We start from the raw sequence: 26,265 nt of genomic DNA, 5'->3' as shown, positions 1-26,265 counted from the left end.
TGTTCCTTGTGCTTCCAGTCCAGTTCTCTTTCTTCACTTATATGTCCCAGCAGTTTTAATAAACTCTATTAATTTATTACATATTTAAAACATATTTATGTATTAGTAGACGATATCAATGACAGTAATGATGGAATATCATTTACTGTATGAGTAAATCACTAAAATAAATGAATTCCCATACGTTCGTAATTATACCTAGGGCTTTTAGTTTGGAAATAGGCGGGAAGCGGTCTGGGGTCTTGGTTGTATTATTTCGGCCCTGTTACTTGTCGTGTTTCTGCTTTCAAAACCAAACAAGCCTTTGTTCAACACAAGGTTAGTAAAACACCCGTAAACAGGTAAATATTTCAACAATGCTTTAAATAGATGCCTTGTTTTGGATAGAAAGACCGCACTTTATGTTATATCGAGTTTAAATGTATCTGCGTATGATGCAGCGTGAACGCGCACGATTTTTGTAATGAGTCACTGTCGCCATCATTTACTTTCTCTTACAGCCTAAACTGTGCATGTTAGTTACAAACGAGTTACTATAACCCTCCATTGAAATACATTTTTGATTTCAGCATTAATCAAAATAATGTAATGTGTGTTTGTCTTTTACAGCATGGAAGCTTATCCAAATCCTAATAAGAAGGGCAGGGCCGGTGGGAAGGTGAGCCCTAAAAGCACCACATCATTTCAGAGCCACTCCATCAGCTTTATCCATAACGTTACCCATTTGCAGACCTGCAATAGTTATAAAACAGCGGTCAGTCACCGTTGGTGGTCCATGAAAATGTCCTTCAGTTAATTGGTGTCGTTTAAAAACAACAATTTGTGATTAAACAAGCATGAAATGAAAATTTACCCTATCAGATTTCCAAATGCATGTTATTCGATCTCATTGCAAACGATTCATCCATGCATGTATTTTTCTGACCTGGTAATTTTTAAATTAAAATGAAAGCTTTTTATTTTATTAAAATGTTTTATTTTGCTTATTTATTTAATAAAAAACATGTACTTTTATTTAATAAAATATAACTTTATATATTATATATTTATATATTTGCTGGTAAAATTAATTTAGATAAATTGTACCTGTTTGTAATTGTCTACCTGTTTGTAACTGACCCACATGTTTGTATATCTTGAAGCTCAGTTTGACAGAGTGCTGCAAACTGTCTGTTCGATGGGGTACAATTTTTATTCGGAGGACCCCCCCCCCCCTTTTTTTTTGCATAATGTTAGTTATGCATAGTTCTATAGCTTTTTCATTTATATAAAGCCAGCAAACACGCTGTGACCAACTGTATTTGGCATAGTGTTGGAGAGGTGCAGGAATCCTCATGTTTTGCTGACTGAAATTATTTCTCATGCCTCAAATAGTTAGTCTCTAAGATTAATACTAAATTGGTATTAATCTCTGCCCCTGATATCAGGGTTAAGAGTAGTATTTGCAAGATGTGGGAACTGAAACCAAAATTATTACATAACAATGAGAGTATCATATATTCATTGCAGACCTTGTATAGAAGACTCACAGTTGAGGTCATAAGTTTACATAGACCTTGCAGAATCTTCAAAATGTTAAAGGTGCTATATGCAATTTTCTGAAATTTAAACTCGCGACTTACACCTGTGGCCAAAAAACGGAACTACTCTTCCTTTCTGCTCGCTCTCGCAGTGCGCGCTCGTACGTGCACACTTCACAAGTCATCCACTGCAAAGAAGTCAACATTATGTTTACAGAGGTAAGAACAGTCAAAAACATACATTGTTTGAGCAACTAAGCTTGTTTGCTATATATGACACAACAAAATGCACAGTAGTGCTTCGGAGTTATATAGTAATAGTGTTTGTATATTTCAGTGTTTGTTTAGAATAGTGTGACTGTTTTATAAATCGTAACATAAAATGAAGATAACGTGTCACAAAATGACACAGATCTGAGCTCCCTCCAAGGCTCAAATGCGAAGCCGATGTTCACTCTAGTCCTTGCTCGGCGCCGGTCGCTCTCAATTTTCGATCTTTTTTTGGGCTCTTGTCAGGGGTTTAACTTTTTTAGTCTTCTGTGGAGTTACTGTTGGTGTCAGTTGTCCTGGGTCTCTTGTGTGTATTCGCACAATCCATTGCACTGCTTGCGAGTGTAGGCTAATTGCTGACTAGCGGTGGTGGCAGAGTGATCTGAAACGTTTAACATGAACGCGCTTGACGTCACATCCGCAGACAGCGCGCGAAAAATCCGACCCGACAGAAAATAGGAAAAATAGGATACAGGCTTATAGGTGCACCCACTGTGAGCTGACAAGGTGTCAGTATGCTCATCAGGAGATGTTTGAGTCATAAATGGTCAAATAAAAAGCTATTGTTACGTTTATTTTGGGGGAAAAATTGCATATAGCCCCTTTAATTATTTTACCAAAATAAGAGAGATCATACAAAATGCATGTTTTTTTTTTTTGTTTTTTTTTTATTTAATACAAACCTGACTAAGAAATTTCACATAAAAGATGTTTACATATAGTCCACAAATAATAGTGACAGAAAAATGACCATATTCAAAAGTTTACATACACTTGATTCTCACTGTGTTGTTACCTGAATGATGTATGATGTGAAATATCTTATTCAGATCATCTCTCTTATTTTGGTAAAATAATTAACATTTTGCAGATTCCGCAAGGTGTATGTAAACTTATGACCTTTACTGTATGTTATTTTCTGAGGTGGCTTAAATGTGCACTAACATTCAAAAGTTTGGGGTCAGTAACGTGTATTTTTAATCAGCATATTTATGGGGTTTTATTTTTTAAGAGAGAGAGAAATGTTTGTTTGTTTTTTATTCAGCAAGAATGCAATAAATTCATAAAAATTGGCAGTAAAGACTGCTTCGAATAAACACTGTTGTTATGAACTTTTTATTTATCAGAGAATCCTGAGAAAATATTTGTTGGTTTCTTGAGCAAATCAACATTAGAATGATGGTACACAATATTACAGTTTATACTGTATTTTTGATGAAAAAATGTAGCCTTATTGAGCATAAAAGACCCCCAGAAATGTATTAATTTACTGACCCCAAACATTTGAAAAGTAGTCTATATCCATGATCTGTCATTGACCTGACAAAGTGCCATGTTTGTCCTGTAAAAGACAGACAAGCACTAAAAAGTTTTGTTTAAAAACAGAATGTCACTTGCAGAACATGTTACTCTCATCATCCCATATGTTTTCTTGTGATATAACTCCATTCTTGGGGAGATTAATAAAGCCAGATTGTTCTTCTAACATGAGAGTGTCTGGCAAAGAGACACTTTGTGTCTTCCCGTCCAAGGACTTTCACCCTCTGCTTTTGGAGTGGAGAGGAGAATTCAAGCGGTGGAGGAGGAGAGCAGGCTCTGCTCTTCACTTCCGGTGCTGTTATATCTCTCTAATTCCTCTCTATTTCTCTCCCCCACCAACGATTTTATTTGTCGTCTGTGACAGAAAAAGCAGCAGCTCTTCAGTGGTGACATAGGTAAGTGCCGCCATCAGAACCCTTCAGTTCTGCCCTTTGGCTGTGCCTGGCCTTGGTAATGTTATTGCCATGTGCCACTTCTGGGGGTTTCAGAGCTCTGGAGCTTCAACCCTGAACACAAAACACAAGCACAGCTCTCAGACTAGCACCTTTTTCAAACCAATGCTTTGCACTATTTGAACTGCGGTGTGCTGAACAACATTAGAAACATCAACATTGAGCTCTTTCGAGCAACATTAGAAAAATTGAGACCTGCTCTCGCCATGTGCTTTAAGGTCAGGTCAAGATCCATATACACTCGGAGGTTGGGTATCCCACCTTTAATCCCTTTATGCCCGTCTAGGGTATTTTATCCGTATTGATTGTGGCGACTTGCGCAGGGCATGCATTAAGCTGCCTAAGGATAGTTAACATGAAATACATTATTCCCTGGTTTCATAGACAAGGCTTAAGCCTAGTCTCAAGACTAAAATTTAAATCTTCGCTGTTTCATCTGAAATCTGATATATCAGCGCCTTTGTTTTGTCTCAAGATGCACACAAGTGATGTTTTTTTTTTTCTAAGGCACTTCTATAAAAATTACTTGTCCTAATTAAACTATGGCCTAATCCTGGCTTAGTCTAAGCCCAGTCTGCGAAACCAGGCCTGTGTTTTCAGCGCCTTTAGGCTTGAACTCAATTAGAACAGTTACACTGCTGCAGTGTGATCAGCTGACGTCTCAACCGGTGTGCTTTTGTCGTCGTACTAGGGTTGTGGACAGAAAAACAGCAGGCGCCACGGCAGCTTTTTCGAAGTCTTCGTTCAAATCTGTTGAGTTTGTATATGTTGTTCAGCGTTTAAGCGCAGAGAGTTGTGGCTCACTTGTCTGACCACAATTTTCCATCAAGTGTGACTGTTGCCTATATGTAGGCCTGGGAGTAACTAATGAATGGGTGCTTTAAGCACTCAGCTAGTATTGTTTTTGGGATACAGTAACCACTTGGTACTGTTTCAGTAGAGTGGGAACACTGTCTTGTTTGCTTGTAACTCCAGGTTCACAATGCTTGTCCTCTTGCCTTTTTGATTTTACTGATTGATGTGTGTTTCATCAGTCTTCACTTCCAAGAATGGATCCATCCAGACTATACCCTGTCTGAATAAACGACTCAAATCAGTCACAGAAGCTGTTATTGGTGAGTAACAATGAATATTTCTGTTATACCATAATATACGTTGAAGTTAATAAGCTTATTGGTAAAGGCATCACTTTTTTTATTAGACCCTATTGCTTATTAAATAAATTAAACATGACTTTAACTAATAAACAGAGTTCATAAATGTCCAAAATAAATGTTTAGACGAATACTAATGATCACTATGTTTTAATTTTTAATTGTTTTCAAAGGGCTGGTTCACTCAAAATGAAAATTGTCATTAATTAGTCACCCTCATGTCGTTCCAAACCTGTAAGACATTTGTTCATCTTCAGAGCACAAATTAAGATATTTACGAAATCCAGAAGCTTTCTGACCCTGCATAGAATGCAACATAACTACCATGTTCAAGGCCTAAAAAGGTAGTAAAGACATCATTAAAATAGTCCATGTGACATCAGTGCTTCAACCTTAATGTTATGAGGCTATGAAAATAAGACCTCCATTAAGCAAAGAGGTAGATTTTATTAAACAAAATATAAATGAATCTTGTACAAATTATTATACCATTATAGTTCTATTCTACATTTAACTGTCTAAAGCAGAAACTAAAAGCACATCTCTTGTTATTGTTAGGGGCCCACTAGCGAGGCCATGGTGAAAGAACATCTGTTTCAAATTATTATGGTAATTCCAAGGACCTCCTAATAACTCAGTTTGATGTGTGCATGAGGGGACTCCTGTTAAGGCCTTTCCCCAACCAGGCAGAAATCATTCTCTATCGAAAACTTGGCTTGATCTGTTTTTGCAATAAAGTCTATCTATTTGTATCAGAACCGGAGACTCAAGAGTGGTTCTTCAAAATAGGAAGGGGGAAACCACAAAAATACTTATTGTGATAGAAACAAATATAGAAAACCACTATAGCACAAAGAAAAATAACTTTATTCAACAATTTCTGCTGACGCAGGTGTCCACATTCTGAAGTAGAACCTTGTTTATAAGCAGAACAAAGACTGACAGTCAAAGGCTGACATTGTTGAAATTGAATAAAGTCTTGTTTTTGGTTGTTTTCTTTGCACACACAAAGTATTCTTGTAGCTTCATAAAATTAAGGATTGAACCACTGATGTCACATGCACTATTTTGTCTTTGTCCTTGCTACCTTTCTGGGCACTTGTCAGTTGCGATGCTGTCTATGCAGGGTCAGAAAGCTCTCAAATTTGATCAAAAATGTCTTAATTTGTGTTCCGAAGATGAACAGGTTTGGAACGATAAACTGTGATTAATGTTAAATGAGTGACTGATCTCATGTTTAAATACATATGTGCTTTGTATTCATAGGCCTGCAGTACATATGGGAGTATCGAAGCCCATCTAAGTCAGTTCCTCCCCATTACCAGTGTAAACTGTGTAAAGTTCAGCGGCTGCAGTATGAAATGGCTGCTCACATCACCGGCTGGAAGCATGGCTTCAGATACATGGTATGATCTTTACAATTATTATTTTTTTCACTCTTCTGATACAGTACGCAACTGCCTAGTTATGTTGTCTTTTGTTTTTTGGAATACAGAAGCAGAACCACAAAGACAAGGTTCCCCATGAGGAAGAGGCTGCACTTAAAGATCCGGCCATCAGGAAAGCCATTAAAGCTGCTGCTGCTGAAGTGGAAAAAACTGAAGGAAGAGGTCAAATTAAGGTGAAAAATTAAATGCTGATGTGCTCTAAAGATTTTAAGTCTCACATTAGTACTTTTTAATTACATGTTCTTGTCTTTTCTTTTTTTTTTTTCTCAGACTATACTAAAGGAGCCATTTGAGATTGTGGCCTTTCAGAGCATGAGTAAGTCAGTTGTCTTCTGTCATACACCATCAAATTCCCACCTTTGTAGTTTTAATGGTAGAAGAAAGTCTTAATTATGGTTGCAGGAGGTCTTAAAGGATTAAACTTTTAGAAAAATTTCCCGATTTACTCACCCCCTATTTCATCCAAGATGTTCATGAATAAAAAATTGGGGTTCTTCAAGAGAATTTTTCTCTGTATAGTTGACTGCTGTGGTGCCGGTTTGAACTTCCTAATTGCAGCTTCAAAGGGCTCAACATGATCCCAGACGAGTAATAAGTGTCTTATCTATCTGTCATTTTCTAATAAAAATACAAATTTATATACTTTTAACCACATATGCTAATTATGAGCTAGGTCTGTGATGCGTGTCTATGACTTTACACATTACATAATCATGTTGGGAAGGTCACGTGTGGTCTTTGTACTTCAGTTCGAATAGGTGGGGTAGGGCAAAAAACTCCTTATTTTCTCGTCGAACTTTAAAATCATCTCACATTTAGGGCTGTAGCGATACACTAATCTCACGATACGATGCGATGCACGATATTCAGCTCACGATACGATATATATCACGATATTTTGCCAACGATACGGTTCGATATAATTCGATACTTTTCTATATAATTCGATACACTTACATCATTTTCTGATAGATTTAAAAGAGACAGAGTGATTTTGGTGACATCTTGTGTTTCATTTACTTGGATTGATTTAATTGAAATAAACTCAAAAAACATCAGACAGCTTGCAAAATAAATGCTGGACAAAATTAATCAAAGATGTGTTGAGAAAATTTGTTCCATTTATTGAAACGTGCAAACTGTAGCTTACAAGCCTTTGAAAAGTAAATAAAATGCAACATTGCAATTTGCAATTAAAGGGATAGTTCACCCAAAAATGAAAATTTGATGTTTATATGCTTACCCCCAGGGCATCCAAGATGTAGGTGACTTCGTTTCCTCAGCAGAACACAAACGAAGATTTTTAACAAAAACCAGTGCAGTCTGCCAGTCTGCCAATAATACTGGTGGATGGGCACCAAACCTTTAAAAGTAAGCAAAAACATGCACAGACAAATCCAAATTACACCCTGCGGCTCGTGACGATACATTGATGTCCTAAGACACGAAACGATCGGTTTTTGTGAGAAACTGAACAGTATTTATATCATTTTTTACCTTTAATACACAGCCACGTCCATCTGTCCTGAGCACGAGCTTTGAATGCGGCTCGTCATATGTGAACGCGCTTCTGACGTAGTATACGCAAACGCAGTAAGGGGAAATCGGTTAAAAGTCCCGCATGAGTTTGCGCAAGCAGATGTAATCTTTTAGCTTTAAATTTGGTTTGAACAATCAGGATAAGCGCAAGTAATTACCATTTTGAATAGCGGCTATACCCACAGTCTGTGTGCACTGTGTAAACGAGTGTTGTATACACGCGACAGATCGCTTCCGGTGTTTGCGTATTCTACTTTAGAGCGCGTTCACATGTAACGATCCGAAAGCTAAACTCGTGCTCAGGACAGATGGACGTGGCTGTGTGTCAAAGGTAAAAAATGATACAAATACTGTTCAGTTTCTCACAAAAAACGATCGTTTCGTGTCTTAGGACATCAGTGTATCGTCACGAGCCGCAGGGTGTAATTTGGATTTGTCTGTGTGTGTTTCTCTTTCCTCTAAAGATTTGGTAACCATTGACTGCCATTATTTGACTTCACCGGTTTTTGTTAAAAATCTTCGTTTGTGTTCTGCTGAGAAAACAAAGTCACCTACATCTTGGATGCCCTGGGGGTAAGCAAATAAACATCAAATTATATATAAAGGGATCCCTTTAAGCAGGCAGGTGCTGGATTTATATTCGCCGCCATTCTCTGAATATCCTCGCTCTGACTTGGTAAACAGAAAGAGGTAGACGTCTGCGTCTGTGTAAAGTTAGTACGGGTAACTTGCTCTACAGCAACACTAGCGGCTGGCTGACCAAATCGCTCTTCCTGCAACGCGAACAGGGGTAAACAACACGGGGGATTAGAATGGGACGTATGTATCGATACTCGCGGCTAAAAAATCGATACTTTCTTTGGAAAAAAAATATCGATTTATATCGCAGAATCAATAAAATCCTCCAGCCCTACTCACATTGACTTTCTTTGCACATTTGTTTCATAAACACTGGGTCGGTGCTTCCATCTATGTCACACGGGACCTTTTGTCATGATGGTGCAAGACAAGCATTTTAAATTATCAGGGAATTTTTATTCTGGAAGTGAACCAATCCTTTAACTTGGGAAAAAAACGTGACGACTAATCTTCGGAAACCCATGACTTGATTTAAATGAACTTGAGCGTTGCATGTTTCAAGGTCAGGTGCTGTGCTGCTTTGTGTACTGCCCTTACCAGAAAAAACACTGTATTTTTGCCATTTCAAAAGTGGCAGAATAAGAATGAATTTGCATTTTCAATAGCCTGTCTGCTGTTTTTGTTCAAACCAATGTGAAATCAACCCATGTTTTTATGCTGTAAACACAGTTGTAAATGTGAACTAGGGCTGCACAATATTGGAAAAAACTGACATTGCAATTTATCTTTTTTTTTTTTTTCTTTCCTGCGATTTATATATGGTAATATGTAAAAATACAGGAATGTTCATCAGATGTCTTGAATAGCTTAAAGATTACATAATTATCAATTCTACTATATTGTAGGTATATTTGTAAAAAATAATAAAGTAAAATTTAAAACCCTGATAAATAATTTTTGGGTTAATACACTATTTGACTCACCCTATTCACTATCAATTCAGGCAAATCAAGGATTTAATGTTATAATATTAATAAGGAATGTTGCTTCGTACCCTAAAATAAGAGAACTCATTTGTGAATGAAGTACAGTCTAGTCACCTCGTTAGTTCCACAAAATCCCAGCATAAACGCTTCCAATAAAATATTTGTTATTTAGGCTAAGCATTAGTGATGCTCCGATTGATCGGCCACCGATCATGATCGGCCGATATTGACTAAAAATAGCTTGATCGGCGAACCCCAAAAGTGCCGATCAAAAAAGCCGATCACTTGACCCAAATTACTCGCGCGACTTTTTCACACGTGCATGCACAGCGCACAGGTAAACAACAGCAGAACGGAGCTTACCAGTGGCAACATGAGTACTAAATTCCTTATTCGTTTTGTAAGGGTGGTCTTGTTAATGGGCATGTGACTAAGTTGTGTGTGTACAGAGCGCTGACTGTAGTTTTGGCGGAGAAGTATACTTTCGGTTTCATTCTCTGCTTTCGTCAGTGAGTGGTAAATGTGCTTGAATGTAAATGCATGTTTCTTTCTAAACCCGTCATATTGCAATAATGTTACCGCTAGGGCTGAACGATATATCGTTATCGTATCTATATCTAGATATGAACTTTCAAGATATTACTATCGAAAAAAGCAACGATATAGACGATATAGATTTCCCCTCTCCGCGCTCGCCCCGCCCTGCATACAACTCTGGCAGTCACACAACGAACATCAGTTTTACGAGTGCCCTTGAATGCACCGCTAAAGACAGCGCGCACACACTACAGAGACAGCGGAGAAATTAAAAAGAAAGAAAATGAGTGCGGGAGATAATGCGGCCGGTGGTAGTGCAGAATCTGACTTTGTGCCAAAACATAAATCATAAATATGACGTGTTGTGCAGGTCGTGCTTAACAAAAATTGCGACTAACGCCTGTTTCACACATACTCCGTCTGCAGTGCATATGCGTTGCGTATTTTTTTCCGCACCCATGTTAACGGATTAGAGCGTTCACACTGCACGCGTTTGCTGTCCGGCAGTACGTCCCAGAAGCGGTGCGTTTGCAGCAGTGGATTAAAGTGACAGCGCATTGTTAGCTGTAAAAATGAATATGGATTGACACGGAAATGTGGTGATTATACCATAAATGCATATAAATGAAGTCTACTGTGTTTTACAGTCAACACGTGGCTTTTTGGCTAGGTTTAAAACTAGGAAAAGTGCACTTTTAAATAAACAAGGCAACATAATGCATTTGTCCAGGTAGAAAAGTTCTTTAAGAGATTGTTTTTAATAACGATTTAATGCGAAAGGCACGAAAGCCGACTGTTTCTGTCTGTGATAAGTTTTAATTTAAAATATTTGTGATAGCCCAATTTTAATAAGAAAAGGAAGCTATACCTATGCTGTCTAAATGTGTTGCAACTTGCTTTAGCAACTTAATATATAAATCTAGAAGTCAAGTGCATTGAATAATACGTTTAACTTATTGAGTTTAAACGTGAATATGTCTATGAACGATTGTATTACTGTACTGCAATAAAAGAGGATCCCAATGCTGAAAAAGCACGTTTGTATTTTAAATCAAAATAACGGATAAATGGTGTGTTTGTGGTAAACAGCCGCGGATCAGGAACGGACTGCAAACGCGTCCTGTGTGAAAGCAAAACCAGTCCGTGCTGCTTCTGCACCGCATACGTAACGCACACGGACTGCATACACACTGTATACGGAGTATGTGTGAAACAAGCGTAAGCAAGGTAGCACAACAAACATGTTTCACCACCTGAAACAACACCATCGGGTGCTGCATGAAGAGTGCACGACAATGAGAGAAACACTGGGGACTTCTCAGTCATCCCAAAATAAGCCAAAGCAAAGTTTGATTGCTGACGCGTTCAGTAGCGTTATGCCGTACAAGTCGACGTCCAAATGCGGGTTATTTTTTTGGTAATTTATGTTAATGTTGATGACTGGCAGTGAGTTCTTAAAAATAAAACTACACTTTCCAAATTTTTTTGTATTTTAATGTTTTTTTTTTTTCTGAGAAATGCTTGGTTTTCACCGAACCCGTAGTCATATCGTATCGTATCGATATCGAGATATCTGGCATGAAAATCGAGATATGAAATTTTGTCCATATCGTTCAGCCCTAGTTACCGCTGTATGTCTGATTGTTGTCATCAGTTCATGTTGTAGTTCAGTTCATATAGAATAGAAACGGTGCGCATGTAATTCACGTGCGTATGTTTTAGCGCCATTTTATCGCATCGTAATTCTAATGAACGCATATAGATATTACTGAGGTGAACGTTTATGTTTCCTATATACAGACGGATTCTGATATATCGTATTTAATTCAGCCTAAACCACATTTTACTACCTTTATCCTAATGACTGTGCAATGCCGGATAATATAATCCTTACATCATCTTAAAAAGCAGCTACAAATAACAAGCAAAGAACATTTACATTAAAGGGATAGTTCGCCCATTTAAGACATGAGGTTGTATGCAATCCTTACCAGCACTATAGTGTATACACACTGACCCACTCTGTGGTCACCTCCCTGGTCGGAGTTCTGGCCGCTGGAAGTTTTTCAAGAAAGTAGTCACGGTTAGTTTCCGGGGCCTCAAAACTGTGCGTTTTTACGTGAAAAAAATATATGCGTTTCAAAGCTTGATTAATTTACATCACAAAAAACACTCCTGACAAAAATCATACCTTAGTTTTAATCAGCACTATTTTCTTTCCATTTCTATCAATCCGCGCTGCTGTCAACTTCAACAGTTCGCACGTTCCGATCAGCTGTTGATAGCGCGACTCGCTGACAACATGTCTGACTACGAAACTCATTTAAAAAAACTCAAATGTCTCATTTGAGAAAGGTGTCCTGTCATAGGGAAACATCGAGCTGCAGGAATGTAGCTCACGAGGACCGGAGTTGGAGATACCTGGTTTAGACCTACTTATATGTGACTTCAAGCACGCTTATAAACACGATCATACCGACAAACGTTCCGCATAGTTACAGACAATAACAAATATAGCGAAGCACCATTGTGTTATATAGATTCAATTCAATTAATTAGTAAAGACATTTGCCGATTTTCTCACCACAAAGACAGTCGATTGTTGTCGATGCTATCATTGCCCCGGTTAGCATATACTGAGGGTGTACTCTAAGTGTACTCAGTGTAGCCTAAAAGCTGACGTTAGCTTCAAAATAAACCTGTCGTATGCGACATAAAGTTAGTAAATAGAGCTTACCTGTGGTACTGGTACAGCAGAACTCTTTAAAATCCGTTTTTTGCTTTTTACTCCTTGGTTGGGGATGTAATTGTCTTCGCTGAAGTGAGCACTGCACACACGAAAATCCTTGATACTGGATATTTTAGGTCCCGCAGAGTAGCCCATGGCAACCAGCCAAAGCTGTCTCATAGCTATATCCGAAACAGGAAAACGATGGAATCTGAACGGTGATCCCGGCACATTCTTGTGGTCACAACCTGGGAATTTACAAGTTCGCACCATTGTTGATTTTCTGCTTTTTACGTCGTTGTCTTTCGAGTGTGTAAACACTATGGAACAGCTGATCGGAACGTGCGAACTGTTGACGTTGACAGCAGCGCGGATTGATAGAAATGGGAAGAAAATAGTGCCGATTAAAACTGAGGTATGATTTTTGTCTGGAGTGTTTTTTGTGATGTAAATTAATCAAGCTTTGAAACGCATATATTTTTTTCATGTAAAAACGCACAGTTTTGAGGCCCCAGAAACTAACCGTGACTACTTTCTTGAAAAACTTCCAGCGGCCAGAACTCTGACCAGGGTGGGGACCACAGAGTGGGTCAGTGTGTATACACTATAGTGTTGGTAAGGATTGCATACAACTTCATGTCTTAAATGGGCGAACTATCCCTTTAAAGAACTTCATTGACTAGTGTAGTCTAGTGCGAGGAGCACTTTAAAAAACACTCCAGTTATAACCAGTTTATCTATGTACCCTGTGTGTGTGTGTGTGTGTGTGTGTGTGTGTGTGTGTGTGTGTGTGTGTGTGTGTGTGTGTGTGTGTGTGTGTGTGTGTGTGTGTGTGTTTGTTTGTTTCACTTCTCACTGCTGTGTGTGTGCGCACTTGGATGGGTTAAATGCAGAGGGCCAATTTCGAGTATGGGTCACCATACTTGACAATACGTCACAACTTTCACTTTCTGTGATCGGCAGTGATCGGCAATCGGCAGGTCATGATCTTGGTGATCGGTGATCGGCCCCAAAAATGCTGATCGGAGCATCTCTACTAAGCATAATTTACAAACCACTGTTATTTGTAACAAAAGCAAGCGTAGACTGTTAAAGCTTTGGCCTGGCAGAATGCGAGCAAACAGCACTCCCTTTATTATCACTATATCTCAGCTCATCGTGATCTCATAAAGCTCTGTTAGAACACAATGAACGTACAATGAATCTTTCACAGTGTCTACACTTCGTTTGTTATAAATAATGAGGATTCCTGAGCATGCAACTTTCAGCACTGCACGAACTTCTGAGCAGTGAGAGGATTCTAAATTAATAACCTTTGATTGGTCATTGCGTTCCAGACAAATGTTTAAACGCTTTAAACGTATATTATAAATTACAATCTCTGCCTATGCTTGTGCATTATTAATTTTTATATTAGTAGTTGTTGTTTTTGTGCAATATATGAATAACAATTTAAATGTTTTTTAGTTATTTTATTTTTTAGATATTTCTATTCTGTGGGAGTCCTCAGTATTTTATTCTTCCGCATCCTGCACACACAGTTTACCCCTTTCTAGTGCAGTCTTTTCTGACGATGCATTTCTTATTGCGACCGAATCTCCAGTGCTTTTCTCCTGTTCCTCGCTCATTCGACCATGTGCATGAAGAGACTGCATGTCAAAAATGTGAAGCAACATCCTGTGCTTTAAAAAATGTATATATTTATTTTTTCAAAGAACCCTTTCATCAGAATCAGAATCACTTTATATCAGCCAAATATAGAACCATGCAAGTATTTATATATTTTTTTTTTCCGCTTGAATCAAACACAAAAAATGCAATTTTGAGGTTGATGCTGAAATGTATTGTGCAGCCCTAATGTGAACTGGATCAACTAGAAAAATTGCATTATTGCATTTATTTGTGCATATGTTAATTTTATGTGTGCATTATTTGGTCTTAAAGGTCTTAAGGTCTTTAATTTAAACTTAAAAATCCTGCAGATACTTTGCTAGACTACTAAATGGAAAAGCAAACTGGCTCCAGCTGGTATTTGTTCCCATTTCTCTTTATCTGCATTCCAGGGCTGTGTAGTATCCTTGACCTTCCAGTTCCTGTAAGCACCTCATAGTTTCAAGCTTGTCTCAAACCATCTGCACATATCAGAGATTTTGCGAGCATCTGTACCCACCCAGCGACTTGATCATAAACATAAACAAAATTTCTAGAATTACTAGCCAAACGTTGGTTTTAAACAATACTTCAAAATCACACACATTTGACAAATAAAAATGTGAATTATTAACCAGTCTTTTGGATCTTTGTGTCCATTGAGGACTAATTGTCAAGGAGCAAGTCGGTGTTCAAATGAGGAATTTAATTTGTAATAACAAAATAAACATCACAAGAAGCATTTTCTTGTTTGCATCTACTCAGGTTTTTGCTCATTGTCTAATTTAGGAAGATCTGTTCTGTTCTGATGCCCTCTTGCAAAGCCCCAGTATCACTTCCCTTTTAGCATCACTTAACTCTAGTTTCCGTTGTGCTGAACCAGGCATGCACTCAAAATAAAATCATAATTAAGCAATAGGAAGCCTCATGACCTGCTAAACTGGCAAATTTACTTATTTCTGAACATATATGTTAAAAACAAGTTTGCACAATATTTAGTTGTAGAAACAAAAATAAGTAAGCATTCTTTGCTCTTATACACTTTTGGTCTGTTTTTAAAGCAGAATCTTTAATATTGCCATATGGTTAAGAAAGCATGATAAACACTTGATATGTTTCATTCATGTAGTTTCTTCCAAAAATTCCCATGATATTCTGTTTTTCCCAAGCAAGCGAGACATCCTCTCATATTCAGGCAGAAGCAGACCTCACACTTAAACTTCAGCAATTCATAACATCAAATAAATACTGCAGTGGAAATATGGAGTAAATATGAATAATAGAACGTAATTTTACAATTTGCCTTATTTTATGCAAATGTTAGATTTACTCAGTCTATTGTTTTACATTTACACCATGTTGAGCACTTCAACTTCATGTGTGCTTCACTCAGGATTTTTTTATTAACCATCTAGTCAAATTAAGTTGACTAGTTAAATGTAAAAAATGTCTAACTTGATGATTGTTTTTCTTAGAGTCTGCCCAACCCAATCCAGCATTTGGAGGAGCTGCTGGTATTCTTGGACCATCTCCTAGAGGGTTAAAATCAGGTTGGTGTCTAACCAATGTTTGTGTTAATAGAAATGTATTATCGAACTGTGATTTGAAATAAATAGTGTAGTTGCTTGACTTGTTTCCTTACATCCTCAGATGGTCCATATGGAGGTCCCATGTACATGGGGGATTTCCCACCCCGTGGTGGCATGATGCCCGATTTCCCTCCTGGTATGCGTGGGGGTATGGATGAACCACCCATGAGGAGAGGCTTTTCTGATATGGGAGACTTCACCAGCCCAGGTCGTTTTGGTAACGGCATGCCTGGACCAGACAGGGGGATGATGGAAACAGACGACATGCAGCATTTCCCTGACAATGGACCCATGCGCATGGGCTCAGATGGTTTTGGGCCTGGTCAGCGCAATGATGGCAGGGGCAGACCTTTTCCTAATGACATGCCTGTGAACAGCAGCGGCGACAGAATGATGGGACATGGTCCTAAAGGCCCAGAGAACAATAGCCTCCCTGCAACACTGCTCAAATATCTGGTACTATTCTCTTTTGAATATACAATGCTTGTTGAAGCACTTCATGCGTTTATGTTGTTAACCAGTTGGAGTTATTAAAATTTGTGTTTTTGGTTTATTATTAGGACTCTTTCCGAATTGAAAATGAGGACGATGCTCAGATTGTCTTGAAGGTCACACAGAAGCTCACAGATGTTCTGATGGAGTATCGCCTGAGAAGTATTTCATCGGTAAAGGCTCTCATTTATACCCTACATTAATTCTAGCAATTTCATTGTCATTTATCATATTCATATTATTATAATCATTTTTTCTAGTTCAAATCAAATTCAGTAATTAAATTGGAATTTTAAATGCAACAATTCTTAATACTAGATTTACTAAACCTGCGCAAATTTGCGTAAATTCCCTGGACCTAACACCTACAAGCACCCTGTTGAGATTTCCACAGGCCTTTGTCCTCCTGCTTTTGTTGTGCAAACACACCCATTACCTGTGAGGCCTGGTACATTTGCATTTTTTTACTCGGAGTAACTCAGATCCAAGGCAGGCCAAACCTATGTGTGTGACAAACCTTCAGAAATGCCTGACGTATTTATACAAAAGACACACATTCACAATATATGGATACACAAGTCTGTTTTATTTTAAAGTGTTTCAAACTTTACAGCGTTTCCAAACCCAGTGTCCATTGTCACTGCATTTGGCACAGGTGAATTTTTGACTGAAACAATCTTCTTTTGCCTGTCCACCCTGTACATGCCTTGTACAAAATGTAGGCATTCACCACCGCCAGGTCCAGCATATTGTAAAAAAAAAAAAAAAACGCTACTGGCCACCTGCGTGTTGCTGCTCTTACAGAATACACCCGTGCCATTTGGTCCAACACATCTACACCACACTGTAAAAGTGAGAGAGAGATGGTAATGAGTATGTGTGCTTTTTTCTATAGGTCTGAATAGTACACATCAGAAAACATTGTGTATAATTTTAAGCCAGCGCTTCAAATTCACATACTTTCATGTGGTTATAGTCTGTTATCGTGTTGGGTTTCCTCTTTCTGCCATCACCGATCGACACTTTTTGGTGCATGGAACTTAGAACAGACACAGTCTTTTTTTTAGGGGCATAAATTGTCAAGGAAACACTGCCACTTCTAAGCACTGAAGTGGAGAATACCTCTCGCTGTGCGGTGTCTTTTGCAAGTTGAGGAAGTTCACGTCGGACTTTATTCTCCGTGCCCAGTAGCGTTGTTTTGCGCTGCAGCAGTCTGTGCGACAGTGACAGTGAAGTAAAGAAATTGTCCGTCGTGACATTTCTGCAATTATCCAAAAATGGCTCCATCAGATTCATGACCATGTTCTCTGCCAGCCTCTCTCCCTTCTGACGACTGGGGTCTTTTCCCAAGTAATGAGATGCCTTGCAAACATATTTGGTCTCCAAATCCATGGCCATCCAGAACTTGATCCCTAATTTGTCTGGCTTGGTTGCAATATACTGTGTGAATGGACAATGAACCTTAGTAGGGAACAGTTGTTCATCTATGGTCATGTGTTCTCCTGGAGTGAAACTCTCAGCACAGTTCTTGTTGAAGCGTGTCCAGATGTCGTTGATCTCAGAAAATTTGTCTGCCTTCACCCATTCTGCCCGCGTGTCCTTGTCATCAAATCGAAGGTGTTGCATAATTGAAATGAATCTATCTCGGGGCATTGTCTCTTTGATTACTGGCACCAGAAAGCTTTCTGACCAGCAATCCACAATGGCACAAACGGGACACATGATTGCTCTTACAAACAGAATTTAAATGAATGGTTGTTTATGGTTGTTGTGGGTTTTTTTTTTTGCTATTTTTACATGAACAGGCCGAGGAGAGAACATGCAAAGCTAGAGCGATCACACAAAAACAAAATTCACTTTTGGTGTTATAATTCAGTGATGTGTTATAATTCTGTATGTGTACGAACATGTCAAAAAACCATGGGCCATAACTTCACATCTTTTGACATTTGTGTACAAACATACATTGGAGACTGAAGTGTTAGCAAGTTTTTTTGTTTTGTTTTTTTTATTCATGTTATTGTATTAGCAACTTTTCATTCTGTTTTCACATAATGTGAATGTGTGTCTTTAATATTTGCAGGTCAGTCAATGTGTGGGATATTTTGTATAGATACGGCAGGCATTTCTGAAGGTTTCCATGTCACACAGAGGTTTGGCCTGCCTTGGATCTGAGGGCCTGTTCACACGGAGACGCGTTTCGCTGTATACGCATAAATTTTTCATCCACACTGATCCGGCGTTTTAGGAGACTGAATCCGCTATTTTTTGAAACCGGGTCCCAAAGTGGATAAATCTGAAAACGACACCCTCGCGGTTTCGTGTGTACAGCCAATACGTATATTTTGTGAAACGATGATGTCATCACATCACGTGTCGGCTGCGTCACACGTAACAGCAACAACAATAATGGCGGACTACATGATTGCGTTCGTGTTGCTACTAAGCCTACTAGCTTTATTACAGCAAAATCTATTGCTTCTATGCAACTGTTATGAGCAACAAGCGATAATGTTCGCATCTTCGTCTTCTTCTTCTTAGTTCTTATACAGCGCGCAAGGTTATGTGCATGCTCAAAGTCTTCTTCTCCGTGTATAGCGTATCTCTATGGCAGAATTACAGCACCCCACACTGGTCTGGCATATATACTACACCGTTTTCAGTGGTTTCGTGTTTACAGATTTTTTTTTTTAGAACGAGGAAAAAAAATGATCGGATAGGAACGCACCGGCTTCGTGTGGACGAAGCATGAGTTACTTTGAGTAAAAAAAATGCAAATGTGCCAGGCCTCACAGGTAATGGGTGTGTTTGCACAACAAAAGCAGGAGGAGAATCGAGCTGAAGAAGTTTGAAAATCTCAGCAGGGGTGATTCACACCTCAGGATTTTCACAAAAAAATAGTCAGTAATTTTAGTGTAGTGTGCCACACAAATCTGGTCATTTATATTAGGGCCCTTTTTTTTTTTTAAATTCTGCTTTTGTTTTGTTTTTTCCTCTGTTTTTTCTCTTTTTCTAGGCTCTGTTTTAATGGTTATACAGTACAGACCAAAAGTTTGGACACACCTCATTCAAATGAATGAGGAGGTGTGTTCAAACTTTTGGTCCGTACTGTATGTTTTTCTGTTTATTAAAGTTTTTACTCTACATTTGTGCAGTTTTCAGTTGGTTAGTGATATTTTTTTATTTATATATTTATATATTTATTTTTTATTTATTTTTTTTTAAATGGGTTTTTATACAAAAAATGCTTTTATGTAAAAGTCACTTTATAAAAGACCCACATTTCTAACTTTAATTCATTGGGATAACATGGATAATTTCACATGGTTTAGTGTAAGATTTTTTCCCATCTTTTGGAAAATCCAGTTTTAAAAGTAAAAAAAAAAAAAAAAGAACTTTTACCAGTAGGTGGCTGCAAAGCTCCACTATTTGCTATTTGACCACCTGAAAGATATTTTTTCACAAGTTTTTTCAGTTGAATTCATATCTACAGTACAGACCCAACGTTTGGACACCTCAAATGAATGAGGTGTGTCCAAACTTTTGGTCTGTACTGTATGTATAAAAAAAAAAAAAAAAAATCAAGTGTCTCTAATTTAAATTATAAAACTTACACAATTTAAAGGAACCGTATGTAGGATTGTGGCCAAAACTGGTACTGCAATCACATTCAAAATACTGTAGAATGGTGTTTCCCCTCCCGCTCCCCCCTGACTCGAGGTTGCCAGCTAAGCTGCAGGAGTAGGCTGCAATAAGGAGCTTCCAACAGCAAGTGACACACAGTAATTTGTTTTTCTTCTGTTAATTATGTTTATGCTTCACAAGAGATGTTTTGCGAAGTAATTATGTATCGCAAAAATTTACAGATGGCGATTAGCCAAATATTTCGCAAAGATGTACTGTAATACCACATTTCAGTCGGAACATAGGTTGTTTTCCAACCCTGCTAGTGGTGGTGCGATATAAAGCTTTTTATGAACGCATTTAGCTCGGCCGACCGCGGAAAATCCACTGAGTACTGAAGCAAAGTTAGCCAAACATAGATGAATCTTACCTGTTCAGGAAAAAATTACCAACGAAAGCATCTGTCTTCAAATTCTTCTCCGTTTTCAGCCGTCTCCATCTTTCAAAGGCATATCCTATACCAATCCTTGTTTTATTTCGGACTTTGTCACGACGTATTTCGGTTTCAAAACGAGGTCTTTTTCGTTTCGTAACGTTATACATGTTTAATCCGACACGTTAGTATAGCCGCAGCTGTAACAGAGCTGGCAACCCGTCTCACGAAACTCTACTGACTTCGTTATTGGTCGATAGCTGGAGGGTGGAGCCTCAGACCAAAACACAAAATGACAACAATAACATCAGTTGTGGGCTGCAACTCTCACTTTTAAATGACAATATCCTGGCCAGACCACTGTTGTCAGTGATATAAGTATTTGAAATGAACATGATTTCTTAATGTCTAGTGACATTTCAGGGCCATTTTATGATTAACTGACATAAATTTCTTACATATGGTTCCTTTAACAATTTATAAAAAAAAATATAACAAATATAAGATTAAGGCCTTATCAAATATTTATTTTTCTCTCATTGAGTTTTATTTTGACCACATGCTGTGTTTTCCATTAATTTTGTGGATTGCATTTTAATGTGGACTGCATTTTAAACACACACCTACACACAATAAATAAATAACATCTCTCTCTGTGTATCTATCTAGCCATCTATCTATCTATCTATCTAGAGCTGTATAATAAATCCGATAACTACCCTTTAGTTATGTATAAGATTCATTAAAAGAGACAAAACGATTTAGTTTTAGTTACTCTAGTGGACAAAACTGTATTTTAGTTTCAAGTTTGGTCATTGAGAAGCAAGTATATTTGTGTTGATGAGTATAAACAATGAGTCAAGGAAATGCGTCACAGATTTGTTTTATGCAAAGGAAGTGGTGACTCTTCTATATGCTTGATTTCCTTTTTGAAGTATAATGAGGTTTCATTGAAGGCTTCAGTGATCTCAAACCAGTTTCACTGGGTTACTTCTAAAACTAAGGCTGTATAAATAATCCTGATGAAAAGATCTGAATAAACTTGGCGGAAAAAGAACATGCTGTATTTAACGTACAACAAATTCAAGCCATCTGTCACAAGATTAGCAGTATCTGTCACAAATAAATTTTTCTTACAGCTGTGCTTAAGTTGTTAATTTGAATTTGTTTTTCAGGTACCCAGTGTGAAGCCCCTGCCTTCCATGAACTTCTCGTCTTCATGTCTTCCACAAAACTCTAAAGACAGATTCTCCAGTGGCATGCCAGGTATTAAACACTTGCTCTTGTTTTTTTTTTTGTTTGTTTTTTTTGCTCTCCAAGCCAGCATTTATTTGATCCAAAGTACAGCAAAAAAACAGTAAAATTAAAATTGTGAAATATTTTTACTATTTAAAATAACGTTTTTCCATTTGAATATTTATGTAATTTATTCCTGTGATTTCAAAGCTGAATTTTTAGCATTGCTCCAGTCACATTATCCTTCAGAAATCGGTACTAATATTCTGATTTCAAAAAACATTTATTGCTATTATTAGCAGCTGAGTGTTTTTTTTTTTCCAGGTTTCTCTAAATAGAAAGTTCAGAAGAACAGCATTTATCTGAAATGGAAATCTTTTGTGAAATAAAAAATGCCTCATCACTAATTGTCTTTACTTTATCATCACTTTTGATAAATTTAAAGCATCCTTACTAAATAAAGGTATTAACCCCCAACCCCCCCCCCCCCATCTTTCTTGAACTGCAGATCAGAAAATTAGAATGATTTCTGATGGATCATGTGACACTGAAGACTATTGTAATGATGCTGAAAATGTGCTTTGATCACAGGAATAAATTACATTTTAAAATATATTCAAATAGAAAACTACAAATATTTCAAGATTTTACTGTTTTTGCTGTACTTTGGACCAAATAAATGCAGGCTTGGTGAGCAGAAGAGACTTCTTTAAAAAAAAATAAGTAAAAACATTTTTAAAAAGTCTAACTGTTCAGAAACTTTTGACTGGTAGTGTATATTATATAAAATTTAAACGTGTGTGTGTGTGTGTGTGTGTGTGTGTGTGTGTGTGTGTGTGTGTGTGTGTGTGTGTGTGTGTGTGTGTAATTTTCCATTAACATGACTCTTACTGTCAGATAAAATTGCTCACATCCTCATAGTTTGGTTATGCCGCCCACCCCTGCTTTAGAATCTTCGCATATTTAACTGCCATCTGGAACATTTGGTATCGACATTATTACATCTGTGGGCAAGACAGATGTTGAGATGTTTTTTTTTTTTTATGCTTACTCTCCAAAACCAGGGCAAAATAAGAACAGAATTGGTTAACTTTGACTTGGCTTATGCAAAACAGAGCTGAGTCCATTGTGTTATTCAAACTCGGCCTCTACCAGGAGGGAGCCACAATAAGACAAAAATATGCTTTCATTGGGGCCCTTTTTTTTTTTAATGCTGGTATTCATTTCAACCCAAAAATAGAGGCTAGTAACGAATAAAAAGCAGAAATGAATGTTGAAATAATACGTAAAGTTCATTTTTACTCAGACTGCTTTACTTTCACAGGTCCATCAAGATTCTACAACTGAACGTTCATCTGATGGATGCAGCCAAGATGTGGATGCAACCTGCTTTGCCCGTTTTTGCCATGGCTTTCTTGACTTTGTTCATGACCAATTTTTTTTTTCTCTTGACTTTTAGGCTGCTTTGTTTTTAGTGTATACATGAGTAGACTTATTTTAAATGTTTCATTTTTTTCCTTTCTGTTGATGAAAGAAACCGATTTGTAGCTACACAATTTTAGTGAGTGATTAAACCGTCTTTAAGTGAAGTCCGTGAAATCCTCAAACAATGTGACTTGCTTGTTTCTAAAGGTCTGTTGCCATAATGTGTACAATAAATTCGTTGGTTCCTTACAGAGCCCTGTTTCTCTTGTATGATTTGTGGGTAAAGTTTCTATATTCTTTCAGAAATCCTTGCTTCGATCAGGTCCAGCATCTCTGTCAACTTTGTGCATTGTCTTGTAAAGCTCACTGTTCTCCAGAAGAATTTAGGCTCTTCATAGGCTCTTGATTGACTCTCCAGTGACCTGATGATATCTGTAGGTTGCATACACTGAGAGATGTAGGCACAGTGACACTGATCAAAAACAGCATGCTCACTATTTTATTTTAATTAAGGTTCTACTTGATTACTCATGTACTTCATTCCCCCAAGAACTTGCCCACATGATGTAGAGCAGTTCCACCTACGCAAACGACAGTAATGCGGTGTTATTCCACCTCAGCCTTGACTGCTCAGTGTACCTCTATTCAGTAAGCGTATGGGAAAAAGAAAAAGAAAAGGTGTGCTGCTGTTGATCATACAGATTTCATAGGCAATATGCATCTTGGACCGAAGACTTATTAGGGTTTTTTTTATTGACAATAATTCAAAACTGAAACATCACTGAAATTGCAAGTGACATTATCAAATTCAATTACAATATAACATTAAATATACATGTCAAATGAAAAACATAAGTTTATCAGGTCACTAAGACATTAGAAACAACACAAAATGGTTGTTTTAGTTTGTTCAAATAGGCAGGTATACAGCTGCCAAAACAAAATACTGGATTTTAAATAATTTTTTGTAACACATTCCTTCTGTTAAACTTAAAATATATGCAGTTAAACTCGAATAACAAAATATTTATATGCAAGACAGGATATGTGATATCTGTTTTTAATTGAAGCCAGTAAGCTGTATGTTCATCAGCTACAACCAAGGGGAAAAAAGTGCAATATAATAGGATTCAACTTGAATTTTAAATTTGAAAATACACAGGTATTATTTATCCACTTGGAGCAGTCCTTTATAGTCTGGCAACCATTGCATGTTTTTTAGGTGTACTCCTTCCATGTGGTACTCAAAAGTTTCACTGGGAATCTTCAATTGTTGTACCCATATTATCATTTGAGAACATTGCTTCAAAAAGTTATGTACAGCTCACAGAGCTAATGATAGAGCATTACGCTGAATCTTCAAATTAATCTCGTTGAGAACATCTCACATCTCCAGTTGTTCACCGCGTACCGAGGATCTTCTCCTTCTGTTGACGTGTGATACAAGTGAGTAGAATTTTTGCTCCCATGAAAAACTTCCCATGAAGCCTCTGGGCATGTTTGGCTATTTTATCACATTCGAACTGCACGATGGCTTCCCCGACACCATTGCCTTGGTTGTCCACAAGCAATACGATTGCATCATCGCAGATGTTGAAGTGCATGAAAAAGTCTCTCACCTCTTCTTTCCTGACATCTGCACGAAAATTGCGTGCATATACGCATGACATGGTTAGATGTGCGTTTCCATAAGGCGGTGGCCTCCAGACTTTAACACAACGGTTTCTGCTGAGTATAGCGATCATGTCTTCTTTAGTAATGGGTGACACTTCGATGCTCTTTAAGCCAACAGTTGTGCCATTCATGTTTAGAGCTGAGGCATAGTCTTCTGCATTCTCGAAGTTAATGAACGCAGTGCTTGTCCTCTCTGCCCACTTGTTTAACAAATGCTTAATTCTGTAGTTTGGGATTGCGTGGCATCTGAAAATCTCCTTGATCTCCGTCTTGGTTATGTTCTTTGAGAGATTATTGACAATAACACGGTGTTCAGTTTGAGAGGATGGGACATTTTGGCAGTGTTTTTTGGGAGATCCAGACGAGGGCTGCTCCTCCGCACTTCTTTTGGTTGAGAAACCTCTCATCGCATTTCTTTCTGTATTAACTTCCCTTTGTTCTGAGAAAGTGTGAGGTTTGATGTTTTGCGTGCAATTTTTGGACTGCTCCACAGCATCCGTCCACATCTTCTCATGGGCAAGTCTGACCTCAACGTTGTATTCTTTGAATTTTCTACGGCTGTACTTCAGCCCCTCCTCAGCATCTGAAAAACTGGTCAGCTTCACCAGACAGCACCAGCCTAGTTGCAGTCGGACTTTCGTGATGACCTCCAAGACTGGGAGTCCCAGTAGGAACTGGTAGATCTCTTGCTTGGAAATGGAGTCAGGAAATCCAAAAAGGCGAAGGTAGCCCGGTTTAGAGGAATTGAGATTTTCCCCTCTGCTTTTCTGCTCTTTGGAAGCCATTTCATGATTTATATTCTGCTGAGCATCTGTATTTGCTCGGTTGTCAGTTGAGGACCTTTTATTTGTTTCTACAACATTCTGGTTGAAATTTTCAGGCGTTTGGCATTGGTTCACTTTGTCGTTTGAAACTGGTCCTTGAATGGCAGTCATTAGACTAAGCAAAAGAGCTCTGTTGGTGTCAGGTGGAGATGATGGCACTATTTTTGTCTCCACAGCTGTGGACTTTGGTTTCTTCAGTCTTGACTCCATTTTTCTCCTGAGCTCAGTCAGACTGCTAATATGTAATGTGATAGAAGTGCCTCTGAGGAGTTTTCCAGAGTAGCGCATGGCTAGCTGACCTTCTTTCTCTGAATTAAAAATAATGAAAGCTTCACCCATCTCGCCACCGGTGATATGCACACCGCCCTCAGGTATGTGCAAGCCATGGAAAAATCTTCTGATATCTTGAGATCCTGCCTCTGTGTTTAAACCTTGCAAACGCAGAACCACTAATGTCATGGTCAGATTCTTCTTACAAACCAATGGGATCTGTTAAAAAGGCAAAAAGCAACTTTTGAGTTTGTGAAATCCACCGTTGAAACTTTTCTCCTCTTTTTTCAACTTTCAAAACGGACAAAACACACCTCAGAAAATCCCCTTTTACCTTAACATTCAATACGAATGCGTCCTCGGAGCTTTACTTACCGTCTGTTTTTCTCTGAAACTTATACCTCGATACCAATGCGTCTCTGCACACGACTTTTTGTCTGAGGAAACACGCGGTAACCTGCAGACAGCACAGCTCACGAGTCCGGCGGGAAATGCTCAACTTCCTTTTGCAGGGG

General features: G+C 38.1%; 2 protein-coding genes across 2 annotated transcripts; one reads left to right on the top strand and one right to left on the bottom strand.

Annotated features, from left to right (window-relative positions):
- The first annotated feature begins 220 nt into the window (after positions 1-220).
- Positions 221-23,235, top strand: LOC141342431 (uncharacterized). The gene is made up of 12 exons (XM_073846877.1): positions 221-318; positions 610-658; positions 3,475-3,505; positions 4,597-4,677; positions 5,983-6,122; positions 6,212-6,337; positions 6,435-6,480; positions 15,659-15,733; positions 15,834-16,228; positions 16,333-16,437; positions 21,497-21,587; positions 22,882-23,235. The coding sequence occupies exons 2-12, from the start codon at positions 611-613 to the stop codon at positions 22,902-22,904; spliced, it is 1,161 nt and encodes a 386-aa protein (XP_073702978.1). The 5' UTR covers positions 221-318; position 610; the 3' UTR covers positions 22,905-23,235.
- A 118-nt stretch (positions 23,236-23,353) lies between these two features.
- rbm12ba (RNA binding motif protein 12Ba) lies at positions 23,354-26,223 on the bottom strand. The gene is made up of 2 exons (XM_073846876.1): positions 26,126-26,223; positions 23,354-25,969 (listed from the first exon to the last, which is right to left on the bottom strand). The coding sequence occupies exon 2, from the start codon at positions 25,937-25,939 to the stop codon at positions 24,383-24,385; it is 1,557 nt and encodes a 518-aa protein (XP_073702977.1). The 5' UTR covers positions 25,940-25,969; positions 26,126-26,223; the 3' UTR covers positions 23,354-24,382.
- Positions 26,224-26,265: the final 42 nt, after the last annotated feature.

The sequence above is a fragment of the Garra rufa genome, chromosome 9, assembly GCF_049309525.1.
Source record: "Garra rufa chromosome 9, GarRuf1.0, whole genome shotgun sequence".
In the NCBI taxonomy this organism is placed as follows: Eukaryota; Metazoa; Chordata; class Actinopteri; order Cypriniformes; family Cyprinidae; genus Garra; species Garra rufa.
The sequence above is the reverse complement of the archived record's forward strand: the minus strand, read 5'-3'. Positions and strand labels throughout refer to the sequence as shown.

Excerpts from the sequence above, each read along its gene's own strand:
- LOC141342431 (XM_073846877.1), top strand. The coding sequence starts at position 611 with ATGGAAGCTTATCCAAATCCTAATAAGAAGGGCAGGGCCGGTGGGAAG. Across the intron at positions 4,678-5,982 it reads AGTCACAGAAGCTGTTATTG|GCCTGCAGTACATATGGGAG; the intron begins GTGAGTAACAAT and ends TTGTATTCATAG. Across the intron at positions 6,481-15,658 it reads TGTGGCCTTTCAGAGCATGA|AGTCTGCCCAACCCAATCCA; the intron begins GTAAGTCAGTTG and ends TGTTTTTCTTAG.
- rbm12ba (XM_073846876.1), bottom strand. The coding sequence starts at position 25,939 with ATGACATTAGTGGTTCTGCGTTTGCAAGGTTTAAACACAGAGGCAGGA.